At 48.0% G+C, this 18,047-nt stretch overlaps 1 protein-coding gene across 12 annotated transcripts; it reads right to left on the bottom strand.

Annotated features, from left to right (window-relative positions):
- Positions 1-1,133: 1,133 nt before the first annotated feature.
- SF1 (splicing factor 1) lies at positions 1,134-15,193 on the bottom strand. Of its 12 annotated transcripts, none has more exons than XM_035701652.2 (14): positions 14,369-15,192; positions 12,934-13,062; positions 10,156-10,231; positions 6,997-7,149; positions 6,700-6,789; positions 6,175-6,358; positions 5,966-6,081; positions 5,743-5,850; positions 4,663-4,843; positions 4,126-4,399; positions 3,738-3,797; positions 3,442-3,621; positions 2,481-2,685; positions 1,134-2,046 (listed from the first exon to the last, which is right to left on the bottom strand). In XM_035701652.2, exons 1-14 carry the CDS (start codon positions 14,754-14,756, stop codon positions 1,917-1,919), a joined length of 2,274 nt encoding a protein of 757 aa, XP_035557545.2. In that variant the 5' UTR covers positions 14,757-15,192; the 3' UTR covers positions 1,134-1,916. The 12 variants fall into 12 exon arrangements, with proteins under 12 accessions (XP_035557545.2, XP_025301502.1, XP_025301498.1 ...); XM_025445717.3 differs by having other exon boundaries at positions 4,122-4,399; positions 14,726-15,177; XM_025445713.3 differs by having other exon boundaries at positions 14,726-15,174.
- Between the last annotated feature and the right edge of the window lie 2,854 nt (positions 15,194-18,047).

The following is an 18,047-nucleotide window of genomic DNA, read 5'->3' as shown; positions in this document are numbered from 1 at the left end:
TGAGCCCACCAGGGAAACCAAGCTTGTGGGGGAAGCAATGAGGTGAAGCCAAGGTCAAAGAGGGTTGCTAGGCCCTGGGCCCTGCTCCCATTCTGTCAGTTAAGGACAAAGAGAAAAAGATCATTCTTTTTAGTCAACTGAAGTTTGGGGCTTGGTTAGGAAAACCCACTGAACTTGCCTTGCTTCTGAAGCTCCATTAACCCACCTGCCTGTAGCAGAAATGTATTGGCAACCCGGCAGGGCCCACACAACTGGGGTCTGCTCCAGAGAAAGTGGTGGTCAGACCCAACCTGACAGTGGAAAGCAGCCCAGGCTCGAGTTGTCCCCCCCTGCCAGGTGCTCGGGGTGGCAGGCGCTTGCTGTCCCCTTCAACCTCCCCAAAAGAAGCAAAGGCGGTCAGGAAAGAGCAGGCTTGATGCAGCTCCCCCCAGGGACGGAGCAGGACAGCAACAGCTGGGTAAGGACCTCATACTTTGTGGAGCCCTGACATGGAAATTCCTGGTGCCACAAAAGGCCCTCTCCACTGCCCCAGATGTGATAGAACAAAATGGCCTGAGACCCTTAGCAAAGAAGCGCTTACAAAGCACAAGACAGGGCACTTTTTTGCCCCCCCCCCCCCCAAGCCTGCAGTGCTGGCAGGCTGCAAGTCACCAACAGAGAAAGAAAAAGCCACTTGGCGGTTTTAATTTTAGCTGCTCTGTGCCTCACAGGCAGGATTAGTTGGCTTGACCTTTAGTGCCGATGCCTCCCTAGGCCCAGAGCCTTAGACAGCTGGCAGTTTCCAGGCAGAGCACAACTGGAGCTCAGCAAATGTGGAGGTCCAAGCCCCAGGGAAAGGCCTTCAAAACAATGGGGACCAAGGATCAAGGGGTGATGGAGGCAGGGGTGGGAGTGGTGAAGAACCTGGTTCTCCACTATAACCAGTAAACAAGGGGGAGACATGGGACCACCCACACAGTTAGCTGCCACACAAAGGGACGCAGACAGGAGGCTCCTTAATGAATGTCCCAGGGGTTCCCCAGAGAGAACAGGATGACTGGGGCCAGGTGCTGAATGCAGGCAAGTGAGGTAACTTTGGAGCTGCTAGGGGTACAGGGGATTTGATGAGAAAAGAAAATGAAGAAACAGACCCAGAAAACCACACTGCTCTTTTATTCAATGGAACATCCCCCTTTAACGCAGTGTTGAATCATACACCGAAAAAAAAAAGCCCAGAGAAATTTCTGCAGATAAACCAGTGAAGAGAACGCGCATTATACATTATTGTCAACATAATCACTCCATGAGAGAAAAGGAGAGAAAAGAAGAAGTAGAACGAAAAACAAGGGGCTCAAACCCCTAGACACTGCAAAACATTGAGATGTTTGGGATTAAAATAAAATTTAAAAAGAAACCTTCCAGGAAGGAGAGGAACAAATGGAATCTGAGGCAGCTCAGGTGCTCAGGGAGCATGGAAAGGACTCACCAGGGTAGCAGACAAGGCCAAGGTGGCTCAGGTGGGCCCACCTATTGCTAGCAGGAGTGTCAGGATGGGTGGTGGCCCTGGACCTGGAAATTAACCCACTACTCTACAGGTGGCAAAGACAAAATGTCACACTACCAAAAAAAAAAAAAAATCCTCTGGGGTGTTCATGGCAACCTTGAAAATCTTAGGAATCCCCCTCCCACATAGCCTGACATTAATGGCCAAAGCTTGCACCTAAAACCATTTGCTCCCTCCTTTCCTTGGGAAAAGAAGAACAAGGAATGGAGAAAAAGGAAAGGAATCTAATTGCAGCAGAAGATCGGGGAAGAGCATCTCCTTGGACGGAGTCTGAAGAAAGGAAGAGATAAGGAAATAACAAAGAAAAAGAAAAAATTAATAAAAATTTCACGATATGGAGCCAGCGTGTTCCGATTCCGTCCACAAAAATAACTCAGGCTGCTTTGCCGAACCATCCTGTCCACCAGGGGCGCTGCTGAGGCTGTCTGCCTGGAAGGGTCACCAATGGGCGCGGAAAGTCCTCACTCTCATGGCTCGGGCCATCGCCGCCGCGGGGAGGGATCCTGGCGGCCCGGTTTGGGGAGAGGCAAAGGGAGTTGGGTGAGGAGAGAAAGAAGACAAAGAAGACACTCGATGCTACGGGGCGCCAGGAGAGCCCAAGCTGGCGCCCCTACTACCACCTGCCCATTCCCAAGCGAGTCCTCAGTCGCTTGGCCCAGCCCGGTGCGTGCACACACACACATGCGTGCACACAAATCACATGCGTGCATCCCAATGTCTGGCTCCATATGGTGAGGTTCGGCGTGTGTTTAAACGAGACCAATGCTCTCTCTATATAATATATATTTTCTTAAAAAACCGAGTCTAGTTCTGTGGTGGAGGCGGTGGGGGAGCTGGAGGCATCCCGAAGGGCGGCATGCCCGCCACCCCCATGCCCATCATGGTGACAAAGTTAGAAGGGTCCATGGGAGGCGGAGGAGGAGGGGGCGGGGCATACATCATGCCGGCGGAACCAGGCGGCGGAGGCGGCGGAGGGGGAGGGGCCCCGGGCGGCAGAGGCGGCTGGACCCCGGGGGGCAGGGGCACCATAGTGGGGTTGCCTTGCATCTGAGGGGCTCCTGGAGAAGCTGCGGCAGCCGCCTGCTGCTGTTGCCATGGCGGGATGGACCCTGTGCCAGCGCTCGTGGTGGTAGTCGTCGTATCTGGGGTGGTAAAGAAGCCCAAGGTCACACGCGCGGGGGCACACCGCGGCTCTCTGCGGCTGCTGCCTTGGGATGGGGGGGCGAGGGGCGCCTGCTCCTTGCTTGGCATGCGGTACGGTGGTGGGGGGCGGGCGGGCGGGGCTGTCCTGGTGATGGGGAGTGGAGGGGTGGGCAGGACTACCCTGGGGTCAGCCTCGAGGTCTCTGGGCTTAACAGAATAAGCCCTTTGTCACCAATGCCCCTAGAAGGGCTGAGGGGAAGGTACCAGACACAAGAACCGGCTCTGACATCCCTCCGCCCATCCGCCGCCACCACCGAACGGCACATTCAACCTCAAGGCCACAGCTACTCTGCCCGCAGCCCGGTCCCATCCCTGCAGTCTCTCAGGCCCCAGTCACATCCCCTCTCCACAGCATGCAAGCACCCTCCCCACCTGGCCTTCCACACAGGCGCAGGCCAGCCGGCAGCTCAAAGTGCCCAGCCTGTGCGAGCCTGGATTTCTGGCACCCTACCCACAATGGCATGTTCCCTCCAGGTCCCCCAAAACCAGTCCCCAGACACAACCACACCAAACATCAGCTCTCTTCCTCAAGACCCCCAGGGGCCATGAGGCCCTTTCCACTTACACCCCCAACAGAGAGCAGAGTCTCCTCCCTGGGTGTCTGCCTGCTTCTGTGAGCTGTGAGGTTCTCTTGCTCCTCTCAGCCCCACCTCTTCATCCCACCCACCCCCACAAGCCCAAAATATTCCACTCACTTTGCTGCCATGGCAAGGGGGTACTGGAAGCCATACTGCTGCTGGGCGGAGGGGGTGGCGGAGGCTGCTGCTGCTGCTGCTGCCATGGGGGAAGAGGACCAGAGGGAGGGGGCGGGGGCTGCCCACTGGGAGGCGGCGGCGGCGGTGGCATCATGCCCATAGGCGGCGGTGGCATCATACCTGCAGGTGGGTGGAGGCAAGGGTGAGGCCTCAAAGGAGGAGATGGACCTGGGACAGAGACCCCACTCCCAGACCCAGGGCATACCCGAGAGTGAGCAGATGACAGGCTGCATTACCTTTTCCTTGATGCAGGCGATAGACCCCAGAGCCCACAGGCGTACTTCCCAGGTACTGATCTTGATGGAAGGAAAGAGCAGGGACTTAGCAGGACATTTGAACTGGCAGAGGAAGATGCCCCCACCGATAGTTTATTTGGTCACACAGCTTGTAACCACTACCCTTATTCTGGAACCTTGCCTTTAAAAAGAAGCAAGCCTGTTTCTACCCCACACAGTAACCACTTCCTGAACCAGGATGAAGTCTTGCTCCTTCTAGAGCGCTAGCCATGGCACGAGACCTGGTGAAATACCCAGCCACTTTGGGAGCTGCCTCTGGTTCGCAGGAACCTGATGTCACCCTTGCTTATCCCAAAGCCCCAAGGTTTCTGGTCTGACACTTACTTACCCATTGGAGGAGGGCCATGATGCCCAGGTGGGTGTGGGCCCTGGTTCATCGGTGGTGGTGGTGGCTGCATCCAAGGGGGTGGGGGTCCGTTAGGGTTGTGCTGCATGGGATGTCCACCATGCCCACCTGTCAGGCTGGGTAATGGGTGTGGGAAGCTGTGGGGGCCACCTCCAGGCCCACCAGGACCACCTCCATGCATGCCATGGTAGGGCCGACTCTCTGAAGGGCCAGAATTCATCCACGGTGGGCGGCTCTGGGTAGTGGACATGAGAGACTACGTGAGAGCATTTCCCGTCAATGTCCCTTGCCCACGCCCCCTGGTGGCAACACTGTTCTTTCGGCTATGCCAAGACCAAAACACACATAAGAACAGAATCTTCCCAAAGGGAAAGATCCCCAAACATCCTGGTATCCGGAAGAACAATGTTGCCAGCCATGTCTGTCAATGCACTCTTCCCAAACCACCTGGCCAGAGCCCCCTATCTCTGAGGAAGAGGATGGGGAGCCAGACCACAAGAATAAGCAACTGAAACTCACCGGTGGAGGTGGGTTGTTGGCAGGAGCAGCAGGCCGAGGTGCACTGGCCAGGGGCGTGGTGGCGGGCCCAGATGTGGAACCCACAGATGCTGGCACCGGTGCTTCGCCCAGTTCAGCCATAAGGGACAGATACTCTTTATCCATCCGTGCTTTATCCTGAGCTGACTGGGGGTCACCAGGCCTGAAGGTGGGATGGGGGGGGGGGGGGAGAATGGGAGAGAGGGAGGGGGAGGGAGAGAAAGAGAAGAGAAAAAAAAAAACCACCTCTCATTAAGAAAAAGTTTTTTTTTCTTTTAAAAGATTCTATATATTTATTCATGAAAGACACACAGAGAAAGAAGGAGGGACACAGGCAGAGGGAGAAGCACGCTCCATGCAGGGAGCCCAATATGGGACCCGATCCCAGGACTCCAGGATCATGTCCTGGGCCGAAGGCAGACGCTAAACTGCTGAGCCACCCAGGCATCCCAAGAAAAAGTTTTATCCTAAGGAACTGACAGAATTTTGAGGAATTCCATCATCCTTTCTACCCATTCCTCGAAATAGTCTCAAGTCCTCAGTTCTGTGCCCAGCTCTGCATCTGGGATGCCATGTGGATTTCTGCCACAACAGAGAAGACTCTGAGCAACCAGCCAGCCACATGGGCCAGGAAGCACAGGCTCTTCCAAAGAACAAACTTTCATCAAATCCTACATTCCCAGTTTGGGGGAAGGAAAAAAAAGCAGAAAAATGTTGCTATCAAGTGCTGGTTCAAAACTGGTCAAAAATCCAGATGGCTTAGTCTTTTGAAACCAATCCTAAGCAGCAAAAGCCAGTTAATACTAAGCTATAGTAAAAATATTTATATCTAGAATGGAAATTTCTAATTTTTCTGAACTCAAAAGGAGTTGCAAAATACAGGTCAGGTGTTCTACATAAACTGCTTCTCATCTTCCTGAGTTTTAACATCACACCATTATAGACCACATTCACAGAAATGAAGGCTCTCTCAGGTCCAAAGCTTAACAGCAACCAACCAGGTGCTCAAGAAATATCTCAAATACTATGAGTTACAAAGAAAACACAACCCCAGCCCCTCACCTTTGGAATTTGCAATCAGATGCAATGTGGCCAGCCCCTCCACACTTGGTACACACTGTGGTATTGGTAATGCTGCGTGTCTCTGAGCTCTGCCAGGGTCTCAAGATCCTGTGTGGGGTGGAGAGGGAGGAGGCAAGGTCATCTCAAGAGTTATAACCAAATTCCCTACTTCCATAGGTTCTTCAGATTTGTACATACTTTCCCCTCTAAACTGATCACACACCTGTTATCATCTTCCCGAAGGGTCCCATTTAAACGAGCCAACTCCCGAAGCTGCATCTTCCGTAGATCATTCTGGTCCTCAGGGGTCTCAATACCCTGCTTCAGAATGTTTCTTATCTGGTGGAGATGCAATGGGCAATTACAGTTACATAAAGCGCTGGAGCCACCACTAGATTTTCTGGCAAGAGGCTGCCTTTCTGGCTGCCTTACCTGTTCCACAGCTTTCTTCACATTCTCCATGGTGTTAGCAGTAACCAGGGCATGAAGCGGCTCATCTTCTCCAGGCAGCATCTGGCCATCTTTGCGGCCAACTTTCCCTTCTTTGACAGACCCTTTCCCTCGGATCATGATCTTGGCATTACACTCTTTCTCTATGTTCTTCAAGGTGTTCCCTCTGTCAGAGGCAGAAAACACAGAGTTGTACTAGACAGGCAAGTTCACAGGCCACAGGGGACAGAGTGGGCTGAGCACGCTGGCTGGAAACCTGAGTGCACAGAGTTGGGATTTTTCCACCAAGAGCTCCATGATCTCTAAGTTAAGGTCAGCCACACCAATCCTCAAGATCTGATTCTCTGCAGTAAAATGCGGTTGAAGAGATTTTCTCACAGAAAGGCATGAACTCCCACCAAAGACCAGGAAGGTAAACCATCAATGCCACCAGCACCCAACTGGGCCTAAGGCAGATACGTCTCATAGGTTCTTAGAAATTATCCCAAGTGGGGAGCAGTTACTCACCTGGGCCCAATCAGCAGCCCCACAAAGTTGATTTCAGGATACTCATCTTGTGGAATCATGACTTTATCGCTCACCCGTGTTGCTGGAGGTCTAAAAAAGAAAAGACTCCTAGACTCTGCATGTTTCTGAGAGAGGACACAAATAACCCACAGCTCTTCTAGAATGAACCTAGGTACCACGTATTAATTATACATGATCTGAGGATAAGAGGTGTGACATTAGTACCAAAATAATTCTCCCAGATCACATGTGATCTGCACACGTCCATGGCCTGGACAACCCAGTCCCTCTGCTTACTTGTAATCTGCAGGTGGCTTAAAATCAGGGTTGAGGGCAACCATTTCCGTGATGAGGTTGTGCCGCTCCTCTTCAAGCTTTTTGCGGGTGCGGAACTCGCGGGTGTTAAGCCGCTTCCCCTCGCTATTGTAGATGGGCTCAGGGGAAGGGGACCTGTGGGAAACAGATCACCGTTACTGCTTTGCCTTTACTTTTCTCATCCCACATGGGCTAAAATTAGTCTTCCCAGCCCCTCTGCCTCTCAGACCCTAACACAACACTCTTCGGAGGAACCGACCGTAACGTGTGCTATTCAAGATCGTGTGGAATAGGGAGATGAAAGCTGGCTTAGCATTAGGGGGACTGGGGTGTGTGTGAGAAAGGGAGAAAAAAAAAAGGTTTTGCTTCTAAGTGTTGAGAAGAAAAAAAGTCTGTCCTTCTGGGGGAAAATCTTTGGGTTGTAAATGGCAAGGACAGTATCATCCTCTGGATTCTTCTTGCCAGATACGGATTTTTCATTTTAAAAAACCGTACAGTATTACAACTTTATAAACCACGGAAACCCCAAGTTTAGGTAAAATGTGAACTCTTGCAGAGCTCGTGCCCTATCAGGAAGAGTGTCTGGACCCCTGCCACATAGTAAGTATAAGCTCTTTAACCCAATGCAACTGGGACTCAAGGCTGCTGCAGCTACTTGGCCCCACAATGGAGAGAGATGGTTCAAGGCTTCGTCTCTGCTTTTCCTTCAATGGCCTGGCTGGCTGTGTCCAAGGCCCAGGAGTCAACCTGTTTTCTGGCTGTTCGAGGTTGGGGAGTCTGGGTAGAGAAAAACGTTAACGTGCTAAAGCAGCTTCTGCTAGAGGCTGCAAATGCAGATTTGGTCAAGTACTTGTCTAGGGTCTGGACCTGCAAACGGCAAGGGGAAAACCTAGGATTCTCCACCAGAGTTTACAAGTCCAGAAAGCAGATTTTCTCTCTCTCATTTTTTTTAAGGAGTAAAATGCTGTTGCTACAAGTAAAAAATAGTAATGATAAAATGGTCAGTTTACCACAGCTGGATTTGCGGTAATTAAAAAAAAAAAAAAAAAAAAAGAGAGAAGTTACACTCCTAGAATTCTGAGTTGAGATTACAAAAAGGACCATAGCTTGATATTCTGAATGAAAATTTAGTAGCAGCTGCAAGAAGGGAAGAGACCATGTGGATCAGGTTATTAAAAAAACATCCTGAAAGTAGTCAAGACTCCTATACCCTTGGTTTAGTTGAGAGAACCTTGCCTAGTTGGAGAGCAAGGACTGAACTCGGCTGCTCCCACTGTCTTCAGCCTAAAGGGAACCATGTCATACCACGTTACACACACGATGGAATAAAAGGTCAGCTTTGTTCATGGCTAATGACGGCTAAATGACACCTCCGTTTCTAACATTTATATATAAACTGTTAACACAATCCAGTAATAGTGAACAAAAGCAACATACCCCAGCTCATTAGACTATCATTTTATACATTTAACTCTACAGAGATTTTAAAAACATTTTTTACTGTGCAACTTAACATCAAAATAACATAGTGGCTTAATATTGAGAATACACCTTCTTAGGAAATAACCTTAATAAGGTAAGAAACTCATGCAGTTCCCTCCAACCTGGGCTCAAAAGCAAGACCAATCAGGCATTAGGCCCTCTTTCAAACTGAATACAAGGGAGGAAAAAAAAACTGCTCTGGTTTTACTTCTAACGTGCTTGACATTTCTAACTCCCACCCGTAGCTGTCTAGAATTAGCATTTCTGACTGATCAACAAAATAAGGTTTACCAGTACCAAATTGGTCATTTAAAAGCCTCACAACCATTTAACCTCTTCCCAAATTGTGGATGTGAAAGGCAAAAGCTACTATTCTAGAGGTTAGACTGGCCCAACTTCTTCACTCCGAATAGGCATCATATAAATCAACTAATCCCATTTTTCCAGGATGCAAAGGTTTGTTAAAAATTCAACCTTTTGAGGAATTGCCTGGTAACCTGTTAGACATATTATTAAAGGGAAAAAGGCCAAAAAAGTACTAAACAGTTGTGGTCTACAACCTATAATGCAAATCTTTAAAAAATAAATAAATAAAATAAAACACAACACAACACAACCCCTCCAAACAAAAACTACAGGATAAAAAAATGATAAATTCATTAAAATTAAAAAACCCATTTGGAGAAATTTGTTCCCTGGCAAAAGATAGCAGAAAGATGTGAGTGGCTTCTAAAACCATTATATCATCTTCCTGATTTAACGAGCCATTAATTGGGTAATGAAAGCCCAAAACACTACTTTTTAAAGTGAAGTGTTTTCAACAATGCTGCATGCACTACGAGCAATTCTATGCGAGGGAGGCATATTGCCCTCCTATTAAATGGACTGGATTTTAGCTGTTCAAGTTCAACCAGCCAATAAAATTCCTGATTAAAAAGTTCATTTCTCTCACTTTTTACTTTTCAAAGGTGAGAGAAATTATAAACGGAAAGGACGTGACCACAGCTGTTTGAAGACCACACTCTTTAAAAAATAAAGGTAATTTAGAGTTGGTTACTAGCCTTCCCAAAACAGGTGAGAATATTCTGGCCCCTCCCAATACCCCCAAGGCAATGGCCAAGGCGGAAAATTCACTGGCAGTGAAGGAAGCTGGTTAGAAATCTCATCTGTTTTAAAACCATCTCAAAACCATGAGCAGGAAGACTGGAGCAATGAGCTAACCAGATTGAGTTTCTGGTCTGCTCAAATTCAGTGATGCTCAAAAATATTCTGAATCCCTGCACCGTGTACCTGTGAGAAAAGCTCTACACCCTCAGCTTTCAACCAAAGCAGTTACTGAAAAGGGTGGTTAACGGGCCACTTCACTGTCCCTACGGGTGGGTAAATCAGGTTAAAATCTACATGCTTACCAATTGAAAACCAGGTGTCCATTTTCCTGTAACTTTTTATTTTGCTAGTAATTAAGTTCCATTCCAATTTTCTAACTGACGACTGACCATATAGATTGCTAATTAAACCCTATGCCCCAGAATGGTCAGAGTATTTATCAGTCGTCTTACTACGATTTCATTGAAATGACACAGTATGTTGCCACCAGTAAAACGTATTGAGAAAAAGGTAAAAAGCGTTACTGTCAGCTGGTTAAAACTGTTTCCCAACCTGTCCTCAGGGTTAGGGGGGATGCCCAGGTCTCCTGTGCGCAGTTTACGAGTCAGGTCTTCTATCTGCAGTTGCACTGGAAGAAACCAGGTTAGGAAAGAAAAAAAAAGGATGGAAAAAAGACAATGTTACCAAAAAACATCTCAAATCTCAATAACAAGCATGAAGAACTCGGAGACTTTGAAAGGGACGACTGATCAGTGAACACATTGAGGCAAAAACCCCCAACCACCTATCGGCAGGAGTCCATTTACATCTATAGGTATTTTTCACTTCAAAATGGTTATCACTTAAGGAAGCAAACAGTTTGTTGGAAGAGGGGTTAGCGGTATAGACTGTTCACTAAGGCTAACATCAAAGCAATTATTAGGTCTTTCACCTCTCCCTTCCCCCCCCCCCCAAGGCTTGCTATACAATTGGCACCTGCACAAACCATATATGTTATCACCAATACCCTGTTCCCAACCAAATTACTTTGAGGGCAAGACTCTTGAGAGTTTATTTTTCTTCATTAAATGTTAAGCATAGCCCAAAATGAAACCCAATTAACATGGGACAAGGAAAAATACCAGTTGAACATAGATCATTTTCACTGATACCAGGTTCAAAATTTCTTAAACACATGACATTTAACAACAATTCAACACCTCATAAAGTTTATTATACATACTTTTTCTGTACAACCAGATCCATACTAAGAAGGATCTCCCAATATCTGTTGCTTTTATTCAAATCTTATGTGACAATCCATATACCTTAATAAACCAGTAACCATGAGATGTTAAAGTCTGTGCTCAGACTTGCTCCTCATGAGGGGAGTCAAAGTAGGGGTGTAGAAATAGAAAATGTGGATCAAGGAGATGTGTGTGGCCCTCAGACCAAGCTTGACAAAATGAGGCTGTATGTGAAAAAGAGAGGAGGGTTTCACAAAAGTTCAATGATTTCAGGGAAATGTTACCCGGGTGATTTCTCAAGATAATGGGAACTGTAGAGCCAGATCACGGTCTTCAGCGTGCTGAAGAGCCACCTGTTTCTGTTTCTTACCTTTGCAGCGTCTGAGAGTTGTGAGCAAGCATCCCTAATAAGGACAAGTCTTATTGGGTTGTGTTGAAGTTGAGTTGGCTCCACAACAGGATTAATGCATGTCTAACCCAAGATATCCTTTTAATTTTAAATACATCCCATAGGCTATACCACATATCCATTCCAACTCCAAAGAACTAAAAATCCACATTCATATCAAGAGAAGATATTGGGGTCATTGTACAAAGCAGTGTGTACCATGACAAACAGAAGATGAATTAAGATACGTGGATCCCTAAGCTCTTCTACGCCAGAAAATTTCTGACTTTACAGTCAAGTATTAAGCTAAAGAAGTCAAGGTGAAAGTCACCTTCACAGGGGCAGGCAGCACTCCTAACTATAAGGGTGTGTGGGGTCTGATGTGAGAAACAGCTGAGATCTATACTTGCCTCTGTTTTGGCTCTATCCACTTTTGATTATAGCTCTAAACAGCCTGTAGGGCTCAGTGCATTAACTCCCTGCACAGGAAGATAATTGGAGATGTAGAGAGTAAGTTTTTTTCCCCCATTTTCTAAGTCTGCTTGTGTTCTTAGGATGCCATTCCACTAGGGACATTTCCAAAAGGTTGTAAAGACCCAGGCCAATCTAATGAGACAAGGAGGTGGATAGGAGTAAATTGGAACAGTGGGGAAAGAAGAAATATTAGTACTGTAAAAACAAACAATTCCAACACCTCAAAACTCTCAGCAATTAAAAAATGTAAGAGATTATGATCCTCAAGAATAACACATGCCAGCCTTGAAGCTTTTTATCTGTAAAGGCTACAGCCTCCCAGGCCTAGGCGGCCTTTGCCCTAATTTACTCCAAAGGGGATGTTTATTTGGTTAGTAGGAAATGCTTATCAAGTGAACTTTTTGGAGACAGCTGGAGATACATGAATAAAGGTGAAACTCGCATTAAAAACCTTGTATTTAAAAAAAGGTAATTTTGAGGTTAACTTCATTTACATTGTGGACAATTACTATAATTATTGTCTTGAAATTTCCCAACAGTTAAGATCTTTTTTACCCTATCACCTCATGCCATATCCAAGTAGTACCCCTTTCCCAGCAGAATTCTTTGATAATAAATAGTAAAAGAGCCTTCGTTTTAAGGCAGCTCTCCAAAGACCAAACCAGAAAAGATGCTGAAGGAAAGGTTAAATTCAACAAAATCGTAAAAAGGGATGTATACTGCCAACACTTTCAGGACCACTCTTTGATTAAACTGAGTTTTTCAGAAAGTACCTATAAAAAGTAAAAGACCACATTTGAAGGGGAGGGAAGAATATGAAATGGTGAAAGGCCATGCTGTGAAAAAGGTACTTAGTTTATAATACCTGCAGTGTTCTCCACTTGGGGCCGTGTCCAGAGAGGCAGAAGACACTCACCTCACCAACGGGCAATGAACAGCAGCTGAAAAGTGTAGGGTGGGGTACTGGACTGGGGACTACCCTCACTCCTAAATGGGTCCCTCTACCTTCCTGGCACTCATGGAGAACACTGCTGTTACGAACAGACCGAAACCAGGAGCTTCAAATGCAGGACTTACAGAGCAAAAACTGATGGATTATGTCGAAGTCATAAAAGTACACCTGACCATACCTCATCTCAAAAGAACAAGACTTTAAAGTCTCAAATTTAGGACACATAAAACGCTGCTCAGAATAAGTCATAACAATCTGAAAACATATTTGGGTGCAGAACGTGTATTTACCTATATAAGCTCTTTCTTGTTCCCGAGTAAGTCCAGGGGGGATGACTGTAGGCATTCCTGGAATCACTGTCTTCTGTTCCATTGTATCTTGGTTCCAGCGGCTCCTCTTCCGCTTCTTACTTGGGAAGTCTAAAGGCAGAGAAAACCCATCAAATACAAATATAAACCAACAAACTAACTACCAACAGGCAGTTCACGATACTTATAATACTACACACAACCTCGGCAGACTGGGAAACTGAGAACTTGACCTAAAACGTAAATGGCAAAAAATGGAAGACATACCCAAGAAATCAGAGACACACAGCCGCCACAAAGATACCTGGCTCTGGGTCCAAAAACATATTTCATATTTATAACATATGTCAAAAAAACGTGAAGTATGTAAACAAGCTAACAAATCTTAATCCCTACAGTTTCAGATATGCAACATCAACCACAAATGTTTTAAAAACCCCAGGGGAGACAAAATATACCGAATAATCAGATGTGGTAAAGTATGCTGAGAAAACTGTTGGTTCTTCCCACCTCCAAACCCCACCAGCCACCTTTCTAAAGGGACCAGAACACAACCAAACTTACAATTTACTAAGTGAAAAAGCCCAATTCTTCAAAAAGCTCACTTTTTTCTTCAGAAGTTTAGTCAAGATAAGCATTCAGTTTTCCTGGCTAATTTAGACACTTAACATCAGAACTCCTAAATGAGGTATCAAAAGTTCAACAAAATACAAGCTATCCAACAGCAGCCAAATACTCCTCCTCCAAAACAGAAGCGTAAACTTTCTACACATCTGGTACACACAAATCAGTTCTACTTGGAAAGCCCCAACAACTAAGGGGAGACATATCAGACTTCTCTAAGAGAAACGAATGGAGATTAGGAAAATATTCCTTCCTCCAAAAGTGCACCGGCTCCAACCACACCACTGAGGATTTTTCGAGCTCTTCCTTTCACTGCAGTAAAAACTTCGCACAGAGAGATAAATTACTCTCGCTTTCCTACCTTTTGGACTTCTCTAGAATCAGAAAGGTGCTCCACGTCATCAATTGACCCTTTCACGCCCTCCCGACACGCACATCCCTCAACCCGTCCACCAATTCAACCCGCTCGACACCCCTCTCCTGTACCAAGCTGTAGAGAGCAACACAGAGCCCCCCCACCCCATTTCCATTTATTATCGGGCCACAAAGCCCGGCAGCCATACTGCGCCTGCGCACAACACCCTCCGCGCTCCACCCCCCCCACCCCTTCCAGTGCGCGTGCGCACTCGGGGCCCGAGAACCGGGCCGCGCGCCCCTTGGCGCCTCCGCCCGGGGCCTCCCCGTGCGCGCGCGCGCCCCTGCCGCGTGCAGCCGCCGTCGCCGCCGCCGCGCGCCCCTCAGGCGGCCGGGCCCGTCCGCGCGACGCCTCTCGCGCTCTCTCGGCCCGACTCACCTCCTCCGCCGCCGGCCGGGCCCGGCTGCTGGTCCTGATGGGGTGGCGGCGGCTGCGGCGGCGACACGCGCTGGTAGAGCGGCGGCGGAGGGGGAGGCTGCGGCGGCGGGTACGAGGAGCCCGGGGAGGGCGGCGGCGGCGGCGGCTGCTGGGGAGGCGGGGGCGGCGGCGGTGGCGGCGGCGGCAGCGCCGCGAAGGGGAAGGCCGCGGTCAGGGCTCCCACCGAGCCCACGGGCGGGGGCGGCGGCTGCCCGGGCACCAGCAGCCCCGCCCCAGGCCCGGGAGCAGGCGGTGGCCCCGGCTCGAAGCCCCCTTTGGGCCCGGAAACGGGGGGGAGGCCGGGGGGGCCCAGCTTACCCAGCGGCGTGGCGTTCGCTCCGGTCGCCATGGCGCCCCCGGGGACCGGCACCGGCGGCTCCTTTTAGGCGGTGGTGGCGGCGGCTTCTTCGCGAACCTTCCGGGGGGAGGGGACCCGACTGCGCTGCCGCGGAGCGCGCGGAGCCCGTCCTCTCACGCGGCGGGCGGCGGCGGCGGCGGCGGCGGCGGCGCGAGACGCACAAAGAGGGAGGAGAGAGGGCGCCGCGGGGGCGGTCCGGGGGCGACGGGTCCGAGTCCTGGATTGGGCCGAGCCCAGGCAAGGGGTCGGAATCGGCGGCCTCCGATTGGCGGAGCCTTAGCCCCTCTCGATGCACGCTGGGATTGGCCGGACCGTTAGGCCGGGGGGAAGAAATGGCGGCCGAGCCTGGCGAGCTGGGAGGTGTCGCAGCGCGCACTTCATTTGTTACTGCGCGAACTGAGCTCGGAGTCCAGAAAGGAGGGGAATGGGGCGGGGCAAGCTCTGTGACGTAGGGGGCAGGGTCTTTCTCATTGGTTGAAGTTGATTGGGTCAATGCTCGGTTGCGTCGTAGTGTCATGGGATTGGCTGTCGCTTGTCCGGTTCTTTTTCTACTCCTCCCCCGGGGAGCAGTTTCTCTGGGATTAAGCGAGAGGTCGCGGCGGTACCCGGCAGAACGAGATTTACGGCCGGGGAGGAGTGGAGAGGAGAGCGCATGCGTAGATGGGGCAAGGCTGCCTCTCCGACCTTCGCTTCATGGTCGACTCCTTGGTCCGGCGCGGAAGCCCTTAGTGACGTTAAGTCTCGATTCCCATAGTAACCCGGAACCGAGGGACGGGGGAGGGGCTGGCGCGCGACCGTAAACCGGAACCGTTGACGCGCCGCAGGTAAAAAGGGACTTCCTGTTTTCTTAAAAAAAAACAAAAAACAAAACAAAAAAACAACTATAAAATAGTCTATTTGAAGGATCAAAGCGATACTGAGCCTATGGAAGAACACATCATCTTAGGCAGAAAACAATAATAATTCGATTTCAAAATTAATTTGCACAACAAAAAAAAAACCAAAACAAAAAAAAAAACAAAATTAATTTGCAAATACATTGTATTTCCATAGAATCAACTAGGTTGGGGGTTGATTACATCATCTTAAAGTCATATAATTATGAGAATAGTGGGGAAACCTGTAAACGAGGTTGAGGAGGAACTCGCTTTTCGGAATAGTGTGCAAGACACTGTAATGAAACAATGTGATTTGTTGAAGGAAAGACAGATGAGCGCGACAGAATAGACCAGAAATAGATTCCCCATGTGTAGATTCAGTAAAGATTCAGCTAACAAATGGTATAGGATCTTAAACAATAAAACAGACCTAAAATAACAATATAGGAGACCAACAGGGTTATCTAGAGGTGGAGACTTAAGGAAAACAAGAAACTCAGACTAGTAAATATATACTTGATCACTAAAGAAATTAGAACTGTAGGATAAAAGCCAACAGATAATAAAACATTAGGAAGATATACTTGCCACACATGATAAAGGGCTAATATGCAAAGAAGTCTTAAAAACTAATTAGGAAAAAAGACAAAAACAATATAAAACGAGCAAAGGCTGTGAATAGACAAATTTCGGAAGAGCAAATTCAAACCGCAAAAAAAAAAAAACATGAAAAGGCACCAGACACTGCCCCCCTGCAGGAAAATGCAAATTAAGGTGATAATGAGGAATCTAACCATCAAAATAGCAAACAACAAATGTGCTAACATTACTCAATTTCTTTTTTTTTTGGAAACCGTTCTGTTGTCTATTAAAATTGTACCCCTTTCAAGAAAAATTAAAAATAAGCACTTTGAAAGTATCAGTCCCACTTCTGGGAATCTGCCCCACAGCACAGCATGTGATTATATAATGTAATGTGTTCATAGTCTTCTACTTCATTTACTACAGTACTGTAAGAGTGAAAGTCTGGAAACAGTGAGTTTCCATTAATAAGCGAAGGGTTCAACAAACTGGAATCCCTAGCCTAGATTATTAGGCAGCCTTCCTCCTCCCCCCCTCCCCCCCCCCCCAACTAACTTGAAAGTCAGTTAATCCATACCAGGGCAGGGCAGGGCAGCCCAGCCCGGGTGCGGATCAGCGGTGTAGCACTGCTTTCAGCCTAGGGTGTGATCCTGGAGACCCGGGATTGAGTACCTCGTCGGGCTCTCTGGCGCCTGTTTCTCCCTGTGTCTGTCTCTCATGAATGAATAAATAAGGTCTTTTTAAAAAATCCATATCGGGATCCCCGGGTGGCTCAGCAGTTTAGCACCTGCCTTTGGCCCAGGGCACGATCCCGGGGGATCGAGTCCCATGTCAGGCTCCCGGCATGGAGCCTGCTTCTCCCTCTGCCTGTGTCTCTCTATGTCTATCATGAATAAATAAATAAATCTTAAAAAAATAATAATAAAAATTTAAAAATCCATACCAAATGATTTAGAGGGACTTCTGTGCTGTTATTTAATGCGAAAAGCCTAGAAATACATATTACATGATCTTGTTTTTGTAAAACCCTATATATATCTGTGCATGTTCATGTCTGCATTTGAAGGATAGAGAAAGCTACTGAAGGGTATTCACTACGTGTTTTTACTGAAGACATTGGAAAGGGAAACAGGTTACCTGGAAATTGTTCCATACATTTTAAGAACTCAACATATTTTTATTTTTATTTTTTTTATTTTTATTTTTATTTATTTATGATAGTCACAGAGAGAGAGGCAGAGACACAGGCAGAGGGAGAAGCAGGCTCCATGCACCGGGAGCCCGATGTGGGATTCGATCCTGGGTCTCCAGGATCGCGCCCTGGACCTAAAACAGGCGCTAAACCGCTGCGCCACCCAGGGATCCCCTCAACATATTTTTAAAATGTGCTTTGGGGCACCTGGGTGCTGAGTCAGTTAAGCATCTGCCTTCAGCTCAGGTCATGATCCCAGGATCCTGAGATTGGATCCCCGATCCCCTTGTCAGACTCCCTTCTCAGCGGGGGCATCCCTTTCCCTCTGCCCTCCCTCCACTCTTGCACACATGCTCCCTCTCCCCCTCCCACCAATAAATAAAATCTTTAAATTTTTTATTTTATTTTAAAAGACTTTATTTATTTATACATGAGAGACACAGAGAGAGGCAGAGACATAGGCAGAGGGAGAAGCAGGCTACCCGCAGGGAATCCCAACACAGGACTCAATCCCAGGATCATGACCTGAGCCAATGTTAGATGCTCAACCACTGAGCCACCCAGGCGTCCCATTATGTATTATATTTTAAAAGATTGTATTTTTTTAATTTTTATTTTTATTTATGATAG

Source organism: Canis lupus, chromosome 18 (genome assembly GCF_003254725.2).
Source record: "Canis lupus dingo isolate Sandy chromosome 18, ASM325472v2, whole genome shotgun sequence".
In the NCBI taxonomy this organism is placed as follows: domain Eukaryota; kingdom Metazoa; phylum Chordata; class Mammalia; order Carnivora; family Canidae; genus Canis; species Canis lupus.
This window is presented reverse-complemented; position numbering and strand designations above follow the sequence as displayed.

What these genes read in the sequence shown, in the direction of transcription:
- SF1 (XM_035701651.2), bottom strand. Translation starts at nt 14,756, where the DNA reads ATGGCGACCGGAGCGAACGCCACGCCGCTGGGTAAGCTGGGCCCCCCC. An exon ending in CTTCGGGAAGATGATAACAG is followed by an intron (nt 5,851 to 5,965) that starts GTGTGTGATCAG and finishes CACCCCACACAG; the next exon opens with GATCTTGAGACCCTGGCAGA. An exon ending in TCTGATTGCAAATTCCAAAG is followed by an intron (nt 4,844 to 5,742) that starts GTGAGGGGCTGG and finishes TCCCACCTTCAG; the next exon opens with GCCTGGTGACCCCCAGTCAG.